General features: G+C 65.8%; 5 protein-coding genes across 9 annotated transcripts in view; 3 read left to right on the top strand and 2 right to left on the bottom strand.

Moving 5' to 3' along the window:
* The first annotated feature begins 40 nt into the window (after positions 1 to 40).
* TAF10 (TATA-box binding protein associated factor 10) lies at positions 41 to 4526 on the top strand. Of its 3 annotated transcripts, XM_084842223.1 has the most exons (5): positions 43 to 242; positions 334 to 542; positions 628 to 692; positions 837 to 951; positions 1079 to 4526. In XM_084842223.1, the coding sequence occupies exons 1-5, from the start codon at positions 98 to 100 to the stop codon at positions 1166 to 1168; spliced, it is 624 nt and encodes a 207-aa protein (XP_084698349.1). In that variant the 5' UTR covers positions 43 to 97; the 3' UTR covers positions 1169 to 4526. The 3 variants fall into 3 exon arrangements, with proteins under 3 accessions (XP_084698347.1, XP_084698348.1, XP_084698349.1); XM_084842221.1 differs by having other exon boundaries at positions 41 to 242; positions 334 to 951; XM_084842222.1 differs by lacking the exon at positions 334 to 542 and having other exon boundaries at positions 41 to 242; positions 628 to 951.
* Positions 2722 to 13741, bottom strand: ILK (integrin linked kinase). 3 transcript variants are annotated; one of them, XM_084842213.1, is made up of 13 exons: positions 12429 to 13741; positions 8341 to 8438; positions 6400 to 6565; positions 6142 to 6237; positions 5770 to 5866; positions 5291 to 5374; positions 5077 to 5162; positions 4853 to 4962; positions 4442 to 4569; positions 3922 to 4043; positions 3729 to 3828; positions 3339 to 3469; positions 2722 to 3238 (listed from the first exon to the last, which is right to left on the bottom strand). In XM_084842213.1, exons 2-13 carry the CDS (start codon positions 8427 to 8429, stop codon positions 3089 to 3091), a joined length of 1359 nt encoding a protein of 452 aa, XP_084698339.1. In that variant the 5' UTR covers positions 8430 to 8438; positions 12429 to 13741; the 3' UTR covers positions 2722 to 3088. The 3 variants fall into 3 exon arrangements, with proteins under 3 accessions (XP_084698339.1, XP_084698336.1, XP_084698337.1); XM_084842210.1 differs by lacking the exon at positions 12429 to 13741 and adding an exon at positions 9266 to 9379; XM_084842211.1 differs by lacking the exon at positions 12429 to 13741 and adding an exon at positions 8590 to 8823.
* Positions 8428 to 13814, top strand: RRP8 (ribosomal RNA processing 8). Its single transcript, XM_084842062.1, has 8 exons — positions 8428 to 8456; positions 8533 to 10078; positions 10165 to 10411; positions 11421 to 11907; positions 12107 to 12236; positions 12449 to 12555; positions 13418 to 13514; positions 13606 to 13814. Exons 1-8 carry the CDS (start codon positions 8428 to 8430, stop codon positions 13720 to 13722), a joined length of 2760 nt encoding a protein of 919 aa, XP_084698188.1. The 3' UTR covers positions 13723 to 13814.
* LOC146349154 (F-box/WD repeat-containing protein 7-like) lies at positions 13764 to 20589 on the top strand. Its single transcript, XM_084842205.1, has 12 exons — positions 13764 to 14001; positions 14105 to 14680; positions 16144 to 16226; positions 16377 to 16515; positions 16919 to 17053; positions 17823 to 17946; positions 18033 to 18169; positions 18671 to 18784; positions 18874 to 19055; positions 19130 to 19355; positions 19436 to 19646; positions 20161 to 20589. Exons 1-12 carry the CDS (start codon positions 13849 to 13851, stop codon positions 20427 to 20429), a joined length of 2349 nt encoding a protein of 782 aa, XP_084698331.1. The 5' UTR covers positions 13764 to 13848; the 3' UTR covers positions 20430 to 20589.
* Positions 20299 to 21132, bottom strand: part of DNHD1 (dynein heavy chain domain 1) — a 120249-nt gene continuing 119415 nt past the window's right edge. Inside the window, exon 42 of the mRNA XM_084842225.1 lies at positions 20299 to 21082. Coding sequence (XP_084698351.1) covers positions 20738 to 21082 — 345 coding nt within the window. The 3' untranslated portion in view covers positions 20299 to 20737. The remainder of the gene's footprint in view (positions 21083 to 21132) is intronic.

The raw sequence follows: 21132 nt of genomic DNA on the forward strand, positions 1-21132 counted from the left end.
GCAGGAAGCCGCCGGCTCCCGCCCGCCCCTTCCGGCCGCGCGCGCGCCCGCCCGCGCCGCGCGTGCGCACCATCCGCCGCCGCTCGCCGGACCTCCCATGAGCGCCGCCGGAGGAGCCGGAGCGGGGGCCGCCGCGGAGCCCGACCCCGCCGCCGCCGCCGCCGCGCCTCTCCCCGCCGCCGGGGACAGCGCCCGGGGCAGCCCCGGCGTGGCGGGGGCCGGGCCGGGGCCGGGAGGAGCCGGTGAGGGGGCGCGCGGGCGGGGGGCGCCGGTGGGGGGGCGGGGGGCTGCGCCGCGCCCGGCCTGACCGCCGCTCCGCCCCGCCCCGTGCAGGTCCTGCCGCCGCGCCGCCGCCGCCCGCGCCCGCCGCCGCCCCGGCCGAGGGCCCCGCGTCGTCGTCGGTGCCCAACGGGGTGTTCGCGCCGCCCGCAGGGGCCGCCAACGGGGAGGCCAAGCCCGCCGCCCTCGCCTCCCCGGCCGCGGCGGCCTCCAGCGCCCCGCTCGTCGACTTCCTGCTGCAGCTGGAGGACTACACGCCCACGGTGGGTCGCGGGGCGCGCGGCGGGCGGGCGGGCGGCCCCCCCGCGCGGCGCCCTCGTCCTCGCCCTGACTGCCGCTGCCTTTCAGATCCCGGACGCCGTCACCGGCTACTACCTGAACCGCGCCGGCTTCGAAGCTTCGGACCCGCGCATGTGAGTCGGGCGGCGCCGGGGAGCTCGCGGCCGCCGAGCAGGGGCCCCGGCCCCGGAGGCGCCGGCGGCCTTCGCGCCGCCGAGCGCAGGGCCGAGCGGCGGCCCCGCCCCCTGACGCGGCCCGCTCTCTTCTCCCGCTCGCAGCATCCGCCTCGTCTCGCTGGCGGCCCAGAAGTTCGTCTCGGACATCGCCAACGACGCCCTGCAGCACTGCAAGATGAAGGGCACGGCCTCCGGCAGCTCCCGCAACAAGAGCAAGGTGAGCTTTGGGGCGCTGCTGGCGCCCGAGCCGGCCGCAGTGCCCAGGGGCGCTTCTGCGGGCGCCAGAGACGCGGAGGGCGCCGGAGGGGGCGCAAAGCCAACCGCAGTCTCCCGCCTCCCCGCAGGACAAGAAGCACACGCTGACCATGGAGGATCTGGCCCCAGCCCTGGCGGAGTACGGCGTCAACGTGAAGAAACCCCATTACTTCACCTGAGCCCTCCTCCCGCGGCCTCCGGGATGCTTTGGGGCTGCTTCTCTCCCGAGGAGGGCGCTCTGCTTCCCCGCACCCCCTCGTGAGGCTGGCTGAGGCGCCATTAAAGATTTCCTTGTCTTGGGCTCCTTTGCTTTCCTGGCCCCTCAGTGCTCAAGGGCATCCACGGAACGGCCCGGAGGAAGGCGTGTGTGCGTGCAGCAGTTATTCGAGTCCCGCCTGCGGTGCTGCTGCAGCTGCCCACAGCCCGCCCCTGCAGCAGCGGCATCTCTTTCTGGAGCCTTGGCTGGGATTGAATGTGGGGAGCTGGGGGCTCTTGGGCTGTGCCCCCTTCCAGTCCAGCTTGGCCGGCTCGCGGTTGGGAGGATGCGGTGCCCTGCATGGGGGTGACCCCACCCTCTCGGTGGGAGGCACAGTGCGTGGCCCAGCCGCTGGCCTTTGTGCTGGGCTCCCAAAGAAGCTGCCCCGTTCTGGCTGCAGCCTGCTGGGGCGGGGAGGGGCAGCCTCCGAGGGGCACAGTCGGGGGGGGGGGGCTTTGGATTTCGGAGGTGGGGAGGGGCCTCTTCCAGGGATGGCCGGAATTCGGGGTTGTCGACCCAGCCAGCTGAGCAGGAGGATGGGAGCGGGGCCCTTTCCTCTGTTCTCAGGGAGGGAAGAGCTCTCGAGCTCAGCTGTCCCGCCCAGGTGCTCTCCAGCTGCATCAGAAACCTGCTTCCAGCATCCCCTGGGCCAGGGAGGCTGGGCATGCGGAGGCTTGTAGTGGGCACAGCTGGAAAGCATTGGCGCAGGGAAGGCTGCTCTAGCTCGTTAACAGGGTGGACTGCTGCTTCCATCAGCTCTTGCCTGCGTAGCCGGGGGAGGGCTGATGGCTGGTGTAGTCCGCTGGCGTCTGCAGGGCCACACGGGCGCCCCGTCCTTGCAGTGGAACATAATGCGAAGAGGCGCTGTGCTCGGTGGTGCCTGGGGATCACAGGCTTCCACCTGGTGTTGCAGCTAGGGTCCGGGGAGGTGTCTTGCAGCAGCTGTGCTGAGCAGGTGGACCACTGTGGCACTGCAGGGCCTGCAAAGGAAGCGCCCTGTGCTGGCGACACCTTTGCCGAAGAAGCCTCTGCTCCTGCACCCTCCATGCCAAGGTGGATTTGGCTTAGATGCGACCCCGATGAAAGGGTCGCATTTGGATAGCTCGGCTGAAAACTAAAGTCCCCGTGGCCGGGCGTCAGCAAAGATGGCTTGGGGAGGGGCGCTGGGGCGAGGCCTCTGCGGCAGCAGGGTGAGAGGGCGGCATCCTGCGGCCTGCCTGCTCCCATCCAGAGTCCCGCCCATAAGACAGGGCAAAGGGGCACAGAGCAGCTGCCCCTGGGAGAGCCCGGCGCCAGCCAGGCCCACGGCTGACCATGTCTTGGCCTCCTTGAGCCCCGCAAGAGGAGGCAGACGAGCGGGCCTCCTCCCACACTGCAGCACTGCTGCCAACGACCCCCACAGCCAGCGGTGGCCCTGGACTCTGTTGAGGCAGTGCTCCCCCCACCCCTGCCAAGGCAACAACAAACGCAGCCTCCTTCAGTAACAACGAGGTTTTATTTTGAGCTCTGTGGCTTTGCCTGGGGCCTGCATAGAAAAGATTAAAAACCATGTCGTGCAGGCAGGCGGCGTGCACAAGAGCGTGGGGCGGTCTTGAGGCAGGAGGGCGGGTGCAGCGGGAGTGCAGCAGCAGTGGCGGCTACGTGGGGCTGCTAAAGGCAGCATCGGGCTGGGGGAGCGTCAAGGCCAAGGCAGCTTACAACGGCCCCCCCACCCACAAGGGCGGGGTGGGGGGGGTGGCTCCGTCTGTGCCGTGTCGGCCTCAGGCAAGGAAATGGCACTTCCTGTCAACAGCACTTCCCAAAGGCACTTGGGGCAGGTCAGGGGCTCGTAGGGCACCACCCTTCATTTCTCCTGCATCTTTTCGAGGATGGGGACAATCATATCGAATTTGGGGCGCTTGGCGGGGTCTTCGTTCATGCAGATCTTCATCAGCTTGCAGATGTGCGGGGAGATGCCTGGTGGGATGGTGGGCCGCAGCCCCTCCAGAGCAACCTGGAAAACAGAAGCACCACAGACACGCGGGTCAGAGGCGCCAAGGCAAGGGCGGGCAGCGGGGGGGGCCTCCGTGGCCCCGCCTCCCCCGCCCCCTCACCTTCATTCCAATTTCCATGTTGGAGAGGTCAGCGAAGGGCACCTCCCGCGTCACCAGTTCCCACAGCAGCACCGCAAAGCTCCACATGTCAGCCGAGCGCCGGTTAATCTCCTCTGCCTTCTTCTGTAGGGCTGTGAAGAGGAGGCGGCAATTGGAAGCTGAGACCGTGTGGGGGCGAGGAGCCCTGCTCTGCACCTGGGCGAGGCCTCCCTGCGCCCAGGCGTCTGGACAGCCCCTGACTGAGGGCTTCGGCTTCAAAGGCCACCTCCTAGGCTCGGAGAGGGACAGCCGCCTGGGCAGGAGCACAGCAGGAGCCAGAGCGGTGCCTCTTTAAGAGGGAGGTCTCCCCCCGCCCCGATCTCGGCAGCAGGGCAGGAAGTCCTCACTCACCCTCTGGGGCCACCCATGCCGGGGCATACATCCTTCCTGGGCACTGGAAGGAGAACTTGACATCTGCCATGCTGATGCGGGCTGTCATGTCCTCGTCAATCTGTTGCAGAGGGGGAGATATGAGAGCTCTGAGCACCTCGCCCCCCTGCACGCGCACACACTTGAGTGCCGGACAGTGCCCAACTCTGCTCACCATGATGCTGCGGCTGTTGAGATAGTGGCGTGGGATAAGGGGCTCCAGGGTGTGCAGGAAGGCCATGCCCCGTGCCACGTCCAGCGCAAACTTCACTGCCTGGGTCTGGTCCACCACGAAATCTGCGGGGAGGGCAGGGCTGAGGGGGCGGGGCAGAGGCAGTCGAAGAAAGTGGCTGGGGGGGGGCTGTGCTGGGGTCACACTGGCCCTGATGCTCCCACCACTGCTGCTTCGCCCCTGCCCCAGGAGGAGACAAGGGAGCGGATGACTGGCCGGCGGGAGCTCAGAGTGGAATCCCCGTGGTCCAGTGGGGGAAGCCCCCTTCAAGGGGGAGGAGAGGGAGCGCGGGGCAGGCCAACATAATGTGTCCTGGTGCAGCAGTTGCTGCAGGGCCAGGAGAACGGAGCCCTCCTGTGGGTGGACTGGTGCCGGGCCCTCAGTGGGGTGCGTGCCCTGAGAGCCCCGCCTGGCCAGGGAAGGGAGGAGGGGTGGCCTGCTTGCAGGGCAGGATGACACGCACTTGTGCCTTCATGGAGCACGTTGTAAAGGGAGCCGTAGGGCATCCAGTGGGTGATGACAGCGGGATGCGGGGCAGGGGGCGACTGGCAGGCACCCAGAACCGGCAACACGTTGGGGTGGGAGAAAATCCTGCGGAGGGGAAAGGCAGATGTGAGCGGGGGTGGCCAGCCCACCCGCCCCATGCATTCCCTGCCCTTTGGCAGCCTTTCCTCCCCACAGCTCCACCACAACTCCTGTGGGTCGGGGCCATAGCTTGGGGGTAAGGAGAGGGCGGTCCAGGTTCAAGCCACAGCAGTTTCTCCCACGAGGCGATGCAGAAACCCACCCCCTGCCCATATGCCTGTGAAGAACCCCAGCCACCCAGGAGGGGGTACAGGGCTAGCAGGGCCCGTGGCCTAGCCCCAGCCCTCACCTGAGTTTGGGGTACTCCTCATTGAAATCGCGGCTCTTCCGGGTGGTCCAGTCCCGGATCTTGAGCAGCTTGATGACAATGTCGTTGCCTTGCCAGCGCCCTTTCCAGAGCTGCGGGGAAGCCAGGCGTGCAGTCAGTGGGAGGGGGAGGGGGAAGACGAAGCCTTCTGCCCCCCACCCTAGGGCAGGGGAGGAAGGCAGGGGGACAGGAGCGAGGGGCCCCACCTCTCCGGATTGGTTCTCGTTGAGCTTGTGGCTGAGGCTCAGCTGTCGGAAGTCGATCCCGGCCAGTTTATTTAAAGTCCCGTTACCTAGAAAAGGAGATCATCAGGCCAGGGGCAAGGCAAGTTTCCCTTCCTGCCAACCCTGCCCCCCCCCCCCCCCGCAAGCTAGTTCCCAATTCTTCCGCCTTCCTCTCCGGACAGACACGGCCTCTTACGGGGTCGGGTTCGTGTTGTGCCTTTCCAGAACGTGTCCTTGTAGGGGATTCGCGTCAGGCTTTGCCCCAGCTTCTCTGCGCGCTCTGGAGAGAGAGAGAGGTTGAGGATCCTGGAGGGCAGGAGCTGGGGAGGAGGGGCTTCTGTGGAGCCAGCCCCACTTGCCAGCCCCCCACCCCTGCCAGACACAGACAGGCCACTTCAAGCCCCCATCTCCTTGCCCTGCCCTGCTTTATTGCAGGAGGCACACAGTGGCAGCAGGCCCAGGGGGAGTGGGTGTGGATTTCATCGCCACACAGGCAGGGAGGCTCTCTGGGCCAAGCCAAGCAGGATCGGCACAAGTGCCCCAAGGCTGGGGGGGCCCGACAGGGCAGCTGCCAGAGGCACCGTTCTTTGCCGCAGCGCGGGCGCCGCGCCTGCTCCAACCCTGTCCAGCAGCGGGCGAATGCACGGCGAGCGGGCAGCTGGCAGCAGTGCTCACCTCTCAGCGAGTCCCGCAGGGGCACCTTGGCCTTGTCCAGAGGCGTCTCCCCGTACTTGTTGCAGATGCTGATGAGGGCCCCACTGGCCACCAGGTCCTGGAGAGAGAGGGCAGGAGATGGCTCCACCTCCTCAGTCCCCCTCAGGGCACCAGCCCCCCCCCCCCCGTGTCCCAGGTCCCCAGCGTGGCCACCACAGCAGTGCCGCTGTCATTGCAAGGGTTGTGTTGCTTTAGCTTTGTGTGCTGCTGGGAAGATGCATACGAACAGCGGCACGGAAAGCGCCACTGCTGCAGCTGGGCTTGCACACAGACGCCCATTCCACCCCCCATCCCGTGACGCCCCGCCCTCCCCGACCTCCCGGCGGCCCTCACCTCAGCGACCTGCTCCTGGGCCCAGAAGCAGGCGTAATGGAGGGGGGTGTTCCCATGCTCGTTCACAGCGTTGATGTCTGCCTTGAACTGGATGAGCTGGGAGGACAAGGGGGGTCAGCCAGAGCCGCAGGCAGGAGACCCCCATGCCTTGAGCAGCACCCCCTCCCCAGCGGAAGAAGGCCCCTTATCCGCCCCCTCCCCCTTCCCAACAGGGGTGCTCCAGAGGCAGCGGCGGCAGCTTCTCTGGGCCCCTCCTACCTTCTGGACAATGTCGCGGTGCCCGTGGCTGGCCGCCAGGTGCAAGGGGGTGTCGTCCCCCCGGTTCATGACGTTGATGCGTGCTCCTCGCATGACCAGCATGTCCACCACGCTGGAGCGTCCCTCCCGGCAGGCCCAGTGTAGGGGGCTGAAGCCATGGTCATCCCTGCAGGGAGGGAGGGAGGGAGGGGAGCTGGGTCAGGCCAGGGGGCTTCCTCCGGCGGCTGTCTGCCAGGGGAGCAGGGCAGGCCCCCCACAGGGTTCGTAGGGACCAAAGGGCGCCTGCTTGCTCCTGGGTGTGCCAGAGGCAGCAGCTGCCTGGAATGCAAGACGAAGGCCAAGGAATCCCCCCCCCGCCCCCTTGCTGCTGCCACCGCCCTCCCTCCCATTCTTACTTTGCAGCCAAGAGTGGGAGGCGGGAGGGGGGGGGAGAGAGAGAGAGAGAGAGAGGGAGGGAGAGGGAGGCCGGGCCTTAAAAGGAGATCTGAGCCAGGAAGCAGGGTGCGCCCCCTGCCAAGGGCCTCCACACTCCCCTCCCCAGCCTGCTCTGCCATGCCTGCTTTGGGACTTCAAGGGGCGGAGGGCATGGGGGGCCCCCGAGAACCCAGCTCAAGAAACTGATCAGAGGGTCCTCACGCTGGGCACATGCCCCAGCAACCTATGCCAAGGGGGGCGCAGAACCTTTCTGGGCAATGGAAGCTTAGCTGTGAGGGAAACTCAGAGATCATTTAGTCCAACACCCTGCTCAACGTGGGTTTGGCACTGCAGGGCGCAGGTGCCGTATTCCTGACAGACATCCGGCCTCTGCTGAAACGCCTCCAGTGAAGGTGTGCCTGCTGCCTCCCCAGGCAAAGCCTCTTCCGCCACTAAACAGCTCACCCTGTGAAGACGCTTCTCCAAACATTTAGCTGATATCTGCTTCCCTACAATTTCCACCCATCTGGCTCTAATCCTGGCCCTGGAGCCAGAGAGAACAAGTCTGCTCCACCTACTGCATGGCACAGCCCTGTGGCGATCCAGAGACGGTGAGCCGGCGTGCCCACACCCCTTGCGGCCGGTCCCAGCCCTCTGCTCCAACCACTCCTCCTGTGATGGGGGGGCACCTTATTGCTCTCCAGATGTTGGACTGCAACTCCCCTTACTACTGTCTATGAAGCTCAGGGTTGATGGGAGTTATAGTCCTGCAACATCTGGAGCAGCCTTCCCCAACCTGATATCCTTCAGATGTTGTAGACTTCAATCCCCATCAGCCTTAGCCAGCACGGCCAATAATCAGGAACACTGGAAGGTGTAGTCCAAAGTATCTGGACAGCACCAGGCTGAAGAAGGTTAATCCAGAGGGTTGCAAGTTAGCTGCTGCCCCCCACCCCCGTTGTACGACTTGGTCTCCAGACCCCACACCTCATTGCTGTGTGGCTACCTGCTTCTGAAGATGTGCCGCCCAGACCTGGGCTCCAGCGCTGGCCTTAGCAGCACCAGACAGAGTGCGACACTGACCTCCGACACAACGCGTTTCCGATGCGCCATAGACGGCCCCAGCCCCGCTTCCGCCTCCTGCTCGCTCACAGCCCTGGAGACAGCAGCGTGCCTTGGCCAGAGGGGACGTGACCGGGAGGAGGAAAGGCCTCCTTCTGACTGGCCGTGCATCAAGGCGCAAGGCAGACCCCCTGCTCCCCCCAAGGAAGCGGGTCCTCATGCAGCCGTGGGCAGCTGGACACGCCGGTCACACTGGTACCACAATCAAGGGAACTCCAGCGGGGGGCAGGACCCCCTCCCCACCAATCCTGAAGAGCGCGGGACGCGCATTGCCTCTCATCACCGGGGGTCCACACTCCCCCCCACCCCGCGTCCAGCCAACAGATTCCCCATCTACCCACTGCAGGGAGCGGCCATTTCCTGCGGCGGGGAAGGGGCCCGCTGCCCACCCCCTCCCGCACTCACCCCTGGTTGAGATCGTTCTCCGTGTTGTCCAGCCAGAGGCGCACGGCCACCGCGTTGCCCTCCCGGCACTGCGTGAAGATGTCGTCCATGCTCTGCTCCTGCAGGGAGCGGAGGCGGTCAGCTGGCGGCGGACCAGGGCCAGTCCGCTTCCCCTGGCGAGGGGCGAGCTCCGGGCAGCCCTTGAGAGGCGAGGGGCCCGCAGGAGGCCCCGTTGCTGCCCCAGCCCCATCTCCGGCCCAGCCGCCCGACCTTCCGCTGGCCCAGCGAAGCCGCTTCCCCGCGGAAGGCGCAGCTGCCCGGCCTTGTCCGGGCGCCGCAGCGGCACAGCGCCAAGAAAGGATCCGCCCAGGGGCTCCGCCGCCCGCGACGGCTCCTCTGCCCCAACACGCCTCCGACTCCCCCGCTTCTCACTGCCCCTCGCGCAGCCACTGGGACGAGGCGGCGCAACGCAGCGCGCCCGCGCCCCAAGCGGGGCGCCGCGCCCGCCCCGGCCCGGCCCAAGCGCGGCTGGCCGGCCCGTGGGGCTCGAGCGCTGCGGCGGTCGCGCCGGCCAGCCGAGCGCCAGGACTTCGAGCAATTCGCCGCCTGCGGCACGGGCCCCGCTCCCGCCGCTCTTCTGCTCCGCTCGGGCGCCGCGGAGGCGAGCCGAGGCGAGGCGCGCCGAGCCTTCCGGCCGGCGAGGCTGCGGCGGGCCGCCGACCGAGGCCAAGAAGGGCGGCGGCAGCCAGGCGGCCTCGGGAGCCGCCCGCCTCGGCAGGGCGCCCCCGGCCTGCGCCGCGCCCCCCGCGCGCCCCTCCGGCGCGGGCCGCCGTGCCCCAGGGCGGGCGCCTCGCGGGAGCCGGCTTCCCGGGGCGCGGCGGAGTCCGGCCGCCGCCCGGGCCGGGCGTGCCTGGCGCGGCCGCGACCCCCGCCGCGCGGCCCCTACCGTCCGTGCTCGGGCGCAGCGGCGGCGGCTCCGTGCGTGGCGCGGCTCCGCGGCTGGGCTCGGCGCGGCTCCGCCCGGCGACCCCTCGGCGGCTCCGCGGGCGGCCTCCGCCCCGCCCCGCCCCGCCGCGGGCAGCAGCGGCCTCTGGCGCCGGGCCGCGGAGCTGCAAGCGGGGCGAGCGGGCGGGAGGGCCGCCCCTCGCGGGCGCCGGCACGGGGGAGGCCGTCCGGCTCCGGCCGCCGCGGCAGCCTCCGGGCGGCGGGGGCGCTGTGGCGGCCGCCCCGGCCGGCAGGGCAGGTCGCGCGGGCGCCACGCGAGACGCGCTTCCGGCGGCGGGGCGGAGCCCTCGCGCGCCCGGCCTCGCCGCGTTTCCCGCGCCGGGCCCCGAGCGAGGCGGAGGGGCGGCGCGCCCCGGCCTCGCGTGCCCGCCGCCCGGGGGCTGAGCGGCGCGCCCTCGGCCGGCTGCTGCTGCGCGGACCTCCTCCGCGGCCGGCGCCCGCCTCAGGGCGGGGCGCGGCGGCCTCGCTTCGTCGGCCGCGCCCAGGGGAAGCCGTCGGAGGCGGAGGCGGAGGCGGAGGCGAGGGGAGGGGAGGGGAGGGGAGGCGGGCCGCCGCCTGCTCGCCTCGCGGGGCTCTGTGCAGGGCGCGCAGGACGCCTCCCGCGCCTCCCTCCCGCCAGCGCAGGACGCCTCGCCGAGCCATGTTCGAGGAGCGCGCGTGGGACGAGGGCGGGCCCGAGGAGCGGGCGGCGGGGCTGGGCGCGGCCAGCCCGCCCCTGCCGCCCGGCCAGCAGCAGCGGCGCCCGCTGCCCCCGGTGAGTCGGGCCGGGCCGGGCCCGGGGAAGGGGGGCGCCCCGCCCGTGGCCGCGGCCTGACGCGCTCTCCCGCTCGCTCTGCCCAGGGCCCCGCAGGGAGCAGCCGCAAGCGGCGCCGACGGCTCCTGGCCACCCTGCGCTGCCTGGAGGGCTTGAGCCCGCGCGCGGGGGCCGCCCCCTCCCCTGGCGGCGGCGGCGGCGGCGGCGGCGGCGGTTCTGACTCGGAGGCGGAGGGCCCGCTGCGGAGGAAACGCGCGCGGAGGGAGCCGGACGCGGCGCGGCAGGAGCGGCGGCGGCCCCCGCCCCGGAAGGAGACGCGAGGAAGCGGCACGGGTACGGCGCGCCTTCCCTGTCCCGCCCGGCTCTTCCGCGGCGGCGCCCGCGCGGCGGAGGAGGACGCGCGCAGCCCCACGCGCCCAGAAGCCGGGCAGCCCCGCTGACTTCGGGAACGCGCGCGGGCTTGCAGCCCTAGGCGAGGAGAACGGGGGTGCGGGGAGGGTGGTCGCCCTTCTGCCCTGGGGCGTTTCGAGGGGCATCTGCCCGGCACCTTTTACAGCGCACAAGGGCGGGGTGGCGGGTGGCTAGTTTCGGCCACGCTCTCGGAGTCGAGAACTTGAGGGGCTTTTCCATTTTGCGGGGGCATAAAGCCAGGAGCGGGCAGCACGTCTGTGGGCTTAGGATCATCCCTTTCCCCTCCTGCAGCATTTCATGAATGAAAACAGGACGTTCTTGTGTACTTAACCTCTCTCTCCATCGCTCGAGACTTTTCTTCATGTGCTCTATGCATTAAAATTATTTTAAACGTATTTTTAAATAAGGATGAAATCCCAAATACATGTCTATAGTTAGATAACATATACCCATCATTTTCTGCTCTCAAGACAGCTTTTAGTATAAATTCTGCTCAGTTTAGGAGGACTTTCTTCTGAGTAAGCATGCTTAGTGTGAGGGGTTTTAGTGGGGAGGGGGTAGAGAAGGAACACAGTTGGAACTGGAATAGATCTCTTCTGCAGTGTACTGCTACAGTTCTTGCTGAACACTTTTCTAGTCCCCCAGATGTTTCAGGGGTTATCCAAAAGCAGCAGAGTCCCATGTTTGTAATGCTGCTGATCTATGTGCCGCTGTTAACTAGCAAAGTGTTCTGCGATCTTCGTAAGGCTTGCAACAGCCCTCCGAGGTGGGCCACTGTTATCCCCGTCCCATGGAGGATAACAGGCCGAGAAGGTGTGGTCTGGGCAACGTCTGGCTGCCAGCTCAGCTGTACTACCGCACGACCACAGACAAGGTGGGACGCGGGGTGGTGGGCGCATCCCTGTGGTGAGCTGGCCCTGTCTCTGCCCAGGTGAAGCAGCGGCTGGAGACAGAGTCCCTGCAGCCAGCAGCACGCAAAGGGTGGCCAGGCCCACGGGGGCGCCAGGGAAGGAGCCGAGGCAGCTGTTGCTGACCAGAAAGCAGTGGCGAAACCGCCAAAAAAGCAAGCGGCGGCCGAAGAACAAATTCAAGACTGGGCTGGGGATGGCAACCACAGAGCCTCTCGCGGCCCCCCCCACAGAGGAGCAGCCCAGCGGCCAGGGAGACCCGGCCCCCACAGCAAGGGCATCTCCTGGCAGCCGGGCTGCGGTCCTGCGGCAGCGCATGGAGGAACGGCTTGACTCGGCGCGCTTCCGCTACATCAACCAACAGCTGTACACACGCCCCAGCCAAGAGGCAGCCCAGCTCTTCCAGGAGGACCCCGAGGCCTTGGCTATCTATCACCGGGGTTTTGCCAGGCAGGTGGCCCGCTGGCCCGAAAGCCCTGTGCAGCGCCTTGTGCACTACCTCCGCCACAGGTACGGGGCACCCGGACCCATCCCACCCCTCCCCCCAGGCAGTTGCCTGTTAAACGCTTGTGTGTTATGCTGTGTCACGGGGAACAGATATATGCTCATTCAACAGGTGGGCATGGGGGCGTGCGTGTGTGTTGGGAGCCCATTTCAGTATTCAGGCCTGGTTCCGGCTTCTAATTCTGCTGCTGCCTCTGCCCTATAGGCCAGCATCCCTAGTGGTGGCAGACTTTGGTTGTGGTGACTGCATGCTGGCACGCAGCCTACGAAATAAGGTGCACTGCTTTGACCTGGTGGCCCTGGACCCCCGAGTCACCGTCTGCGACATGGCCCAGGTACGCTGGAGGGGAGGGCCCTGGTCCCCCACTGGGTTGACTGGGCTCCTGCTAGGCCGGTCTTCTCCCAGCATTAGGGGCAGCTGGAGTCTGCCACGTGGGCCCCTCTTGCTTGCCTTCTGCAGCCCCTCTCAACAGTATCCATGGGGTAGTTGCACATGCCCCCCCCCATGTTTTCTGCTCCTTTCTCACCTGTCATGCTCCACTTATAGGTACCCCTGGAAGCTGAATCGGTCGACGTGGCTGTCTTCTGCCTGGCACTCATGGGCACTAACCTGCGCGAGATCCTGGAAGAAGCTCGCCGCGTACTGCGAGTCGGGTAACTGCATGTGGAAGGCCACTCGGCTGGGGCAGCAGGGTGGCTGTGGCAAAGCAGCTGTCAGGATGAATCAGGGCACCCCAGTTCAGTTAAACTTTAGGCCCATTGAACAGTTAGATACATTTTACCTGATTGACCATGAGCATTTTAACCCATGAATCAACTAAACAAATGTTCGTGTTATCAAAAGCTCCATACACTGAAAGTACAATTGTTAACATATTTTCCTTCGAGAGGGTGTAGAACGGGGGCCCTTAAGAGCAGCTGAGAGTGCCGCTTGGGCTGTGGGCGTGGCGTGGCTGTGCTGGAGAGTGCCACTTGGGCCCTGACCGCCAGAAGCTTTAATCACCCCTCAATCCGCTGAACCAACGTGAGAGCGGAGATCGTTTCAAACTATGAGAGCCAACATGAGGCTTCATGCTGATGCTTTTCAGAAGCCCAGTGCCCCCCGCGGACGGGCATCTGGCTCTCTGGCGCGTGCGGAGCTCCAGTCTCCCTCGTGGATAAGAGTTTTGTGCTGTGCCGCGTTGCGCGTGGCTGTCAGTGCTGGGACGAGGGTGGGCGGCTAGTCTTGGGAGCCACCCGGAGAAACGTTTTGGCAGCGCTGTCAGCAGAGCAGGAAAGAGGCCTCCGGCATCTCCTGCTCCGCGGCGCGGCGCTGGCCGTAGCCCCGGGGGCTTCGCGAGGGTTGGCCAGATCCGCGGAGGAAGGGGGCGCCCCGCCGCCTGCCCCGGCTCCCTCCGGGCTTCCGCGGGCCGGGCTGCGGAGCGGCTGGGCCGAGACCCCTCCGGCGCCCGGGCGGCGGGGCGCAGCGGCCTGGCGCCTCGCCCGCGCCCACCGGCCCGCTCTGTCTCCGCCGCAGGGGCACGCTGCTGGTGGCCGAGGTGGCCAGCCGCTTCTCGGACGTGCGCGCCTTCGCGGCGGCCCTGGCCCGGCTGGGCTTCCCGCTCGTCTCCAAGGTGAGCGGCCGGCGGGCGGGGCGGGGCGGGGCGGGCGGGGCGGGGCGCCCGCTCCCCGCGCCCGCTCACCGCGCCGCTTTGTCTCCCGCAGGACGTCTCCGGCAGCCACTTCTACACCTTCGAGTTCCGCAAGGCGGCGCCGCGCCAGGAGCGGCCGCGGGCGCCGCCCGCCCTGGCGCTCCGGCCCTGCCTCTACAAGCGGCGATGACGGGGGGCGGCGCGCCTGCGCCACGCCAATAAAGTTGTTTGTTGCTGAAGCGGTGCTTCCTGGGGGATGTAGTTGCGCGCCGGGGGGCGGGGCGGCGCAAGCGCGGTCCGGCGGGCGGCGGCGGCGATGTCGGGGGCTGCGGGCGGGCCGGGGCCCGGCGGCGGCGGCGGCGGCGGCGGCGGCAAGCTCGACATCAACCGGGCCGGCGCGGCGGAGCTGGAGCGGGCGCTGGTCGGCGTCGGGCGGCGGCGGGCGCGGGGCATCGTGCGCAAGAGGGAGGTGAGGGCCGGCGGGCGGCCTTCCGGGGCGCGGGGCGGGGCGGGCGCGGGGCGAGGCGAGGCGAGGCCAGGCCGCCGGCCGCGCTAACTGCCGCCCCCCGCAGGAGCTGAGGGGCTTCGCCTCCCTGGAGGAGCTGCTGCGCGTCAAGGGCATCACGGGCCGGACCCTGGAGCTGAACAGCCGGCGCGTGACCTGCTCCCTGCGGCCGGGCCCGCCGCCCGCCCCCCGCGCCGGCGCCGCGCGCTTGGCGCCCGGCGGGGGCGGCGCCCCTCCCTGCGCCGCCCCGCGGGGCGGGCGGAGGGGGCGCCGCGGGCAGGTGGCGCCCCGGATCCCGGCGGGCGAGGCGGCCCGGCCGGCCGGCCGCGGCGATCCGCTCCGCCCCGCGCGCGCCCGCGCGGCGCAGGCTCCGGAGGCGCCGGAGCCGGGCCGCCCCCGCCGAGCAGCTGCCCGGAGCCCCTGGGAGCCGGGGGGCGATGGCTCGGCCGCGGCTGGAGGGGCGCCCGAGCCCAGCAGCTCCCGCGCCCCGGCCGCGCCGGCGTCCGAGGACGAGGAGAGCGGCAGCAGCGGCGGGGAAGAGAGCGGCGGGGACGTCTACTTCTACTACACGGTGGACGAGCGCTGGATCGACTACCTGGAGCGTACCGAGGGGGGGGGCCTCGTCCGCCACGCCCGGCCCAAGGTGAAGGGTCTCTGCCGCGCAGGGGGGCGGCGGCGCGGGGCGGGGGCTGGAAAGCAGCCGGGGGGGCCGAACGGCTGACCAGCGCTAGCGGCTCTTCTTGGCAGCGCTGCGCTCCCGCCCAGAAGCTGCCTGTGCCGCTTGGGGGGCGTGCCGAGGCTCCTCTGAGAGGCTTCGGGGGAAATGCTCTTCATCTCCGCCCTTCCAGCCCAGGGGAGAGGTGTCGGTTTGGCCACTGGCCACGAATTTTGGAGTCTCGTCATGGCTGTCTGTTCAGCCCAAGAGGAGGCTGCTGTATTGCCAGGGGAGGGGCCCAGCTACATTGTCTTTGGTATACCCCCCAATCTGTTTGCTGGCCCTCAGGACCACAAGATGCTCTGGCCGACGCTTTCTGGCAGCATCTCTTTTTCTCTGGGAAATGGTTGTGGCAGCAATACATGGTTTTCAGCTGGGTGGGGGACAACCAAGAAACCCATCGGTGCAGCCTGTATTTGCTGTAGCCTTTGATCTGAATGTCTTATTGTCGTGGTCATTTCTGCACCGCTGCGAACAATCAGTGGTGCAGATAAGCAAGTTCAGACACTGAGCGTGATGGTCTGCAGTGGGGTTGGGGAGGTTTAGACAGTAGCGTACGACTTCAGAATGTAGGAAGACCGCATTTGGGAGCCCTGCTGCTCATTCTGCTAAGTGGGGGTCCTGGATATCTGCCCCAGAGTTCAACCCTGAGAGCAAATTTGGGGCCAGTCACACTTCTCACAGGTTCCTGGTCCACAAAGCCACAGTGAGGAAAGACAAGCTGTTGAAGGCTCAGGATGCAGATTAGAGCTTGTCAGGAAGGAGAGCGGGAGACAGCTGCGGTGCACTAACCTGTAAGCTCTGGGCTTCCAGGTTAGCGTTCTGTGGAACAGGGCCTTGATGTTGACTCCTCATGGTACCTTAGAGGGGATGATAAATAGAACCGTGGCTGCTGCCCAGCGCTAACAACAAGAAGGGGTACCCATAACACCTTCAGCAGAGCCCTGCTGGATTGGACCAAGGGCCCATCTAATCCAGCATTCTGTTCACACTGTGACCAACCAGCTGCCCACGGAAACCCACAAGCAGGACACGAGCGCAACAGCACCCACCTGCCCCGGAGTTCCCCAGTGATTGGTGTACATAGGCACACCATCTCTGATACTGGAGATAGCATATCGCCATCAGGACTAGAAACCTTGGATAGCCGCCTTCTTTGGGAATTTATCCAATCTCGTCTTAAAGCCATCCAAATGGGTGGCCGTCAGTCCATCTTGCAGTAGCAAATTCCATAGTGTAACTTTGCACAGTTAATCTACGGAAGGCCTTCTTTCCAGATACCCATCACAAGTAGGCTTGTTGCTCGGGGTGTTACAGAGGGTGTTTGGAGGCACTGCCCTGTTCTCAACTGGCATAACTCCTGCTCCCACCCCCACCTTTTCACGTTGCAGATGAAGCGCAAGTCGGAGAATGGCCTGGATGGTCGCGCCCAGTCCCCTGGCAAAAAGCTCTGCAAGGGTCCCGAGAGGGGCAGGTAAGGAGCTTGTGGGGGAGTGGCCACAAGGGACCACGTGCCTGCTAGGGCATGTCTCCACCCTGGCCCTGGACGCCAGCTGATTCTCGCTGCGGGAGATGTGCTGACTCTCGACTCCCCTGCCTCCCAACGCATCGGTTTCCTCCCTAGGATGCTGAGCCCCTGTGTCGCCAGCCCCACTGCCACGTTTGGAGACTTGCGGAATGCCAAGGCAGGTCAGGTGCGCTGTCGTCACGTCCCCCCTGTGACCCCACCCCCTGAATTGCAGGACTGGCTACGCACTTTCCAGGTGAGTGGCCAGGAGGTCCCTAGGAGCTCCTCTGGGTGTGACCGACAGGGCCCTGCTTTGAGGTCAAGCAAGGCTCCTCGGCTCCTGCAGCAGGGCTGCCGTTAGTCTTCCGTTATCTGTCGAAGGCGTTTTGTTTTGGAAGGCCTTTGTGCAGATTGTATGCCATGCTGTGTTCCTGATTTGATTGCTGCTTGTTTTACTTTTAATGCTCGTTTTAAAATTCTGTGTCGATTATGATGATACTTGGTTGTGTTTTTAGAACGTTACAATGCTTTTATGCTGTTTTGTGCTCTGCCTTGCGGCTTTGGGTCAGGCCAAAAGGCAGGGTAGACACGTATTAACTCGGTGAGTGAGCTTGAGGGTTGTGTGGCCGCTCCTCTACTCCCTTGCTCCTTTTTCTCAGCGCTGGAGTGGCCCAGAGAAACTGCTGGCTCTGGATGAACTTATTGACCGCTGCGAACCGCCCCAAATCAAGCACATGATGCAGGTGATTGAGCCCCAATTCCAGCGTGATTTCATCTCGCTTCTCCCTAAAGAGGTGAGTGTCTCTGGAGCAGGGCAGTTGGCAGGGGATGCCCAGGCTGAAATGTGGGGTGGTTGGGAAAGGGCAGGCAGGTCCATATGTGTAAGAGTTCAGCAAATAGGCGAGCATGGATGATGTTATTAGGAATTCTCAGGGGTTGTATCCAGTGGTAGCCCTACTTAGACTAGACCCCTTGAAATGAATGGCGATTCAGTCAGACTAGCATTGAGTACAACCCCGGGAGGGCAAACGGAGCCCTGCAAGAGCGAGGAGGTGCTTCCTTGCAATTTGACTGTGGCTTAATGGGTTGCAACAGGATGTGCCCCCCCCCCCCCCCCCGGTGGATATGGGACAGGCGGCTGCCAGGACTACACTGGGGAATCCTGTCTTAGCCCCTCACTCTGATCCAGCACAGGGAATGGGCTGCTTTGAGGAGTCTCTCCAGTGTTCAGGTGCTGAGGAGGGGGGCCGATGGCGCCCTGGAGAGGGGTCTTTTGCAGCCTGGCTCCTCAAGGCCCCCTGGCTCGCAGGTCTGAGCGTAGCCGCTGCATCACCTGCAGTTCACAGTTGTCTGCCGGAGAGACCCTCCAGGCTAAAGCCCATGTGGATAGGAGCCTTCTGGTCTGGCCAAGCTCTGCCTGCAGTGGCATGTCTTGCTCTGGGATGGAGCTTCCACGGTGGACTGGCTCATGAAGTGAGGGATCCCCCCACAAGGCCCAAGGCAGAACCGCCACGCCGCAGCAGGCAGGGCCCTGGAGCGTTGTGTCTCGCGCTTCCTTTGCAGCTGGCGCTGTATGTGCTCTCCTTCCTGGAGCCTCGCGACCTGCTGCGTGCTGCCCAGACGTGTCGCTACTGGCGCATTCTGGCTGAGGACAACCTGCTCTGGCGGGAGAAGTGCCGCGATGCAGGTGAGGCCCAGCCGCTGCCCGCCTTTGCTTCCTGGCCCTCCCTCGCCTGCTCCTAGCCCAGTCATGGCACTTCTTGTTTCCTGTAGGTATCGAGGAGCCACTGAGCCTGCGCAAGCGGCGGCTGCTCAGCCCAGGCTTCATGTACAGCCCCTGGAAACTGGCCTTTTTGCGGCAGCACCGCATCGACATGAACTGGCGCAGCGGGGACGCTCGCCCCCCCAAGGTGGGGAATCGTCCTCCTCCCATGCCCTCTGTGGAGCCCCACAAGTGTCTGTCCCACCACCAGAATAATCTGATCAAAGGTCACACTTTGGGCATGTTAATGTGGCCTAAACAATCACAAAATGTTTCTTTCTTTGGAATCTATGGTGCAACCAACTGGTCAGGCGGCTGCACTGGGGGGAACTTGTCTTCTTCTGTTGTCCACAGAGACGTCAGTTGATCCCCAACCGCCCTTGCGAGGCTAGAGTAGAGATGGGCAGAGGGTAACAGCAGAGTCCCACTGGTATGGAAGAGTCCCACTGGTGTGTGTTACAAGAAAATGAACTTTTAAGCACGGAACTGTTAGGGGCCTCCCCCTTGACCTCCCCTTCCAAACTCGCTCTCTGGGAGCTTGCTTGCTTGTGTAGCCCCTGGAGCAGCTTGCTCTGCTCAGCTAGGAGACCCTGGAAAAACACCTTGGGGAATGACACCCGCTTGTTCATGAGTTCTCTGTCTGACTTAGGTCCTGAAAGGCCACGATGACCATGTGATCACATGCCTCCAGTTCTGTGGCAACCGCATTGTCAGTGGCTCAGATGACAACACGCTCAAAGTGTGGTCAGCAGTGACTGGCGAGGTGAGTCTCTGTTCGGCCTCAATGCTGGGCTGGTTGTGCTCGGAATGCCCTCCCTGCGCTCACCTGAGCAGCTTTCTCTTCTCTCGCAGTGTGTGCAGACCCTGGTAGGCCACACAGGCGGGGTCTGGTCATCACAGATGAGGGACAACATCGTGATCAGCGGCTCCACAGACCGGACCCTGAAGGTGTGGGATGCTGACACAGGCGACTGTGTGCACACACTGTATGGGCACACATCCACCGTGCGCTGCATGCACCTCCATGGCACCAGGTATGCAGGGGAGCCTCTCCCCCGCCCTCAGTGACGTGGAGCCTGGGCTTCAGGCCGCTGTCTTCCCTCGGCAGGGTAGTGAGCGGGTCGCGGGATGCCACGCTCCGGCTGTGGGACATCGAGACAGGGCAGTGCCTCCACGTGCTGATGGGCCACGTAGCCGCTGTGCGCTGTGTCCAGTATGACGGGCACAAGGTGGTGAGCGGTGCTTATGACTACACTGTGAAAGTTTGGGACCCGGAGACAGAGAGCTGCATCCACACCTTGCAAGGCCACAGCAACCGTGTCTACTCCCTGCAGGTGAGCCCAGAAGCTGCTTCAGCCCTCCCCCCCCTCCCCGGAGCAGCTCCTCACTCATCTCCCCCCCCCCCGTCATGCAGTTCGATGGAACCCACATTGTGAGCGGTTCCTTGGACACCTCGATCCGTGTGTGGGATGCTGAGAGCGGCAACTGCCTCCACACGCTGATGGGGCACCAGTCCCTGACAAGCGGCATGGAGCTGCGTGACAACATCCTGGTCTCTGGCAACGCTGACTCCACCGTCAAAATCTGGGATATCAAGACAGGCCAATGTCTGCAAACGCTGCAAGGTGGGGCGGGGGCGCGGGCGGGGTGGTCCTCCCTGTGCCAGGACGGCAGGCCCAGTGCTGGAGCGGTGCTCCTAGCCCCAAGGGAGCAGCTGCCACCAGAGGGGCCGGCCCAACTGTCTAAGGCAACTCCTTAAACACCCAGAACTGCTCCAGGGCTGAGTGCCACCTTGTGATGAGCAGGGTGCAGGGCTGGGCCAGGACTCCCCAGGAAGGCGGCCTTGGGGCTGGAGTGGGCGGCTCACCGGCAGCACCGGCTTGGGGTTGCAGGAGGGGGCAGAGGCGGAGCCATTGTGGGCGAGCCCTTTGGAGCAAGGCGAGCGCGCGCCATCCCTCTGGCCCTCTCTTGCGAGCCCCCGCCTGGCGGTGCTGGACTGCACGGGTGGCCTGCCTTGGCCGAGCCAGGGCAAGCTGTGCAGCATCCTCGGGGGCACCAGGGCCCAGACCCACAGGACTGGCTCACTTCACCCTGATGGAACGACGGCTAGCTGCTCCTCTCCTCCCCACCCCTCCGCAGGGCCCAGCAAGCACCAGAGCGCAGTCACCTGCCTCCAGTTCAGTTCCAAGTTCGTGGTGACGAGTTCAGATGATGGCACCGTCAAGTTGTGGGACCTGAGGACCGGCGAGTTTGTGCGCAACCTGGTGGCTCTGGAGAGTGGGGGCAGCGGGGGTGTGGTGTGGCGCATTCGTGCCTCCAACACGAAGCTGGTGTGTGCTGTGGGAAGCCGCAATGGGACTGAGGAGACCAAGCTGCTGGTGCTGGACTTTGATGTGGATCTGAAATGAGCAGGGCTGGGCTGTCTGAGGGTGCCTGCAGGCCAGGCACCCCCGGGGGGGGGGGTGCTTGTCAGAGCACCTTATTTATCAGGGGGGCCCGAGCGGCTGGCAGAACGGCAGAGCGCCAGGGCCTGCTTTTGTACACACAATATATCACTTTATTTCTGTACTTGTTTCTGGCTGCGCGTGCGCCTCACACAGGAACTCCTCCCAGCCCGGAGGGATGTGCCGTAGCGTCCGCTGTGCCAGCTGGCAGGCACCAGATTCAGCCGCACTCCCCCCCCCCCCCCGCAGCTGTCAACGCCTCTGGGTCTATTTCACTGCAAAAGGCTGACGATGTGAACCCGCCGCTGGGCACACAGGTCAGGGGACATCTTCGACGGCAGGGCCAAATGCAGGAGGACCTGGCGGCTGCTGAGGGACACTTGCTCGTGGGGAGCCCCCAGGTACACGGGGCACCGGTAGTGGGGCAGGACCGAGGCTGACCGCCAGGGCTGCCGGCTGGCCTGGATCCAGACAGCAGGCAGCTTGCAGGGCTGGGCCAAGAGGGTCTCCTGGAGATGGCCGCTCCGTGTGTTCCACAGGGCATTGCGGACCTCCAAGCCATCCAGGTAGATGCCCTGGTCGGGGGCACTGCTGGGGGGCAGCACACTGGGCAGCACCTAGAGGAGCCAGGTAGAGGAAGGGGTGGCAAGTGTCAAGGAGCCGGGCC

This window comes from Heloderma suspectum, chromosome 3, assembly GCF_057233095.1.
Source record: "Heloderma suspectum isolate Gila_16-S chromosome 3, 16-S_ref, whole genome shotgun sequence".
In the NCBI taxonomy this organism is placed as follows: domain Eukaryota; kingdom Metazoa; phylum Chordata; class Lepidosauria; order Squamata; family Helodermatidae; genus Heloderma; species Heloderma suspectum.

Coding starts and splice junctions, on each gene's coding strand:
- ILK (XM_084842213.1), bottom strand. CDS start 8,429: ATGGACGACATCTTCACGCAGTGCCGGGAGGGCAACGCGGTGGCCGTG. Junction 4,963..5,076: donor ACGAGAACCAATCCGGAGAG/GTGGGGCCCCTC, acceptor GCTTCCCCGCAG/CTCTGGAAAGGGCGCTGGCA. Junction 3,239..3,338: donor ACATGGAAATTGGAATGAAG/GTGAGGGGGCGG, acceptor TCTGTTTTCCAG/GTTGCTCTGGAGGGGCTGCG.
- RRP8 (XM_084842062.1), top strand. CDS start 8,428: ATGCTCTGCTCCTGCAGGGAGCGGAGGCG. Junction 8,457..8,532: donor TCCTGCAGGGAGCGGAGGCG/GTCAGCTGGCGG, acceptor TTGAGAGGCGAG/GGGCCCGCAGGAGGCCCCGT. Junction 12,556..13,417: donor CGCCGCGTACTGCGAGTCGG/GTAACTGCATGT, acceptor TCTCCGCCGCAG/GGGCACGCTGCTGGTGGCCG.
- LOC146349154 (XM_084842205.1), top strand. CDS start 13,849: ATGTCGGGGGCTGCGGGCGGGCCGGGGCCCGGCGGCGGCGGCGGCGGC. Junction 19,356..19,435: donor ACCGTGTCTACTCCCTGCAG/GTGAGCCCAGAA, acceptor CCCGTCATGCAG/TTCGATGGAACCCACATTGT. Junction 19,647..20,160: donor ATGTCTGCAAACGCTGCAAG/GTGGGGCGGGGG, acceptor ACCCCTCCGCAG/GGCCCAGCAAGCACCAGAGC.
- TAF10 (XM_084842221.1), top strand. CDS start 98: ATGAGCGCCGCCGGAGGAGCCGGAGCGGGGGCCGCCGCGGAGCCCGAC. Junction 243..333: donor GCCGGGGCCGGGAGGAGCCG/GTGAGGGGGCGC, acceptor CGCCCCGTGCAG/GTCCTGCCGCCGCGCCGCCG. Junction 952..1,078: donor GCTCCCGCAACAAGAGCAAG/GTGAGCTTTGGG, acceptor GCCTCCCCGCAG/GACAAGAAGCACACGCTGAC.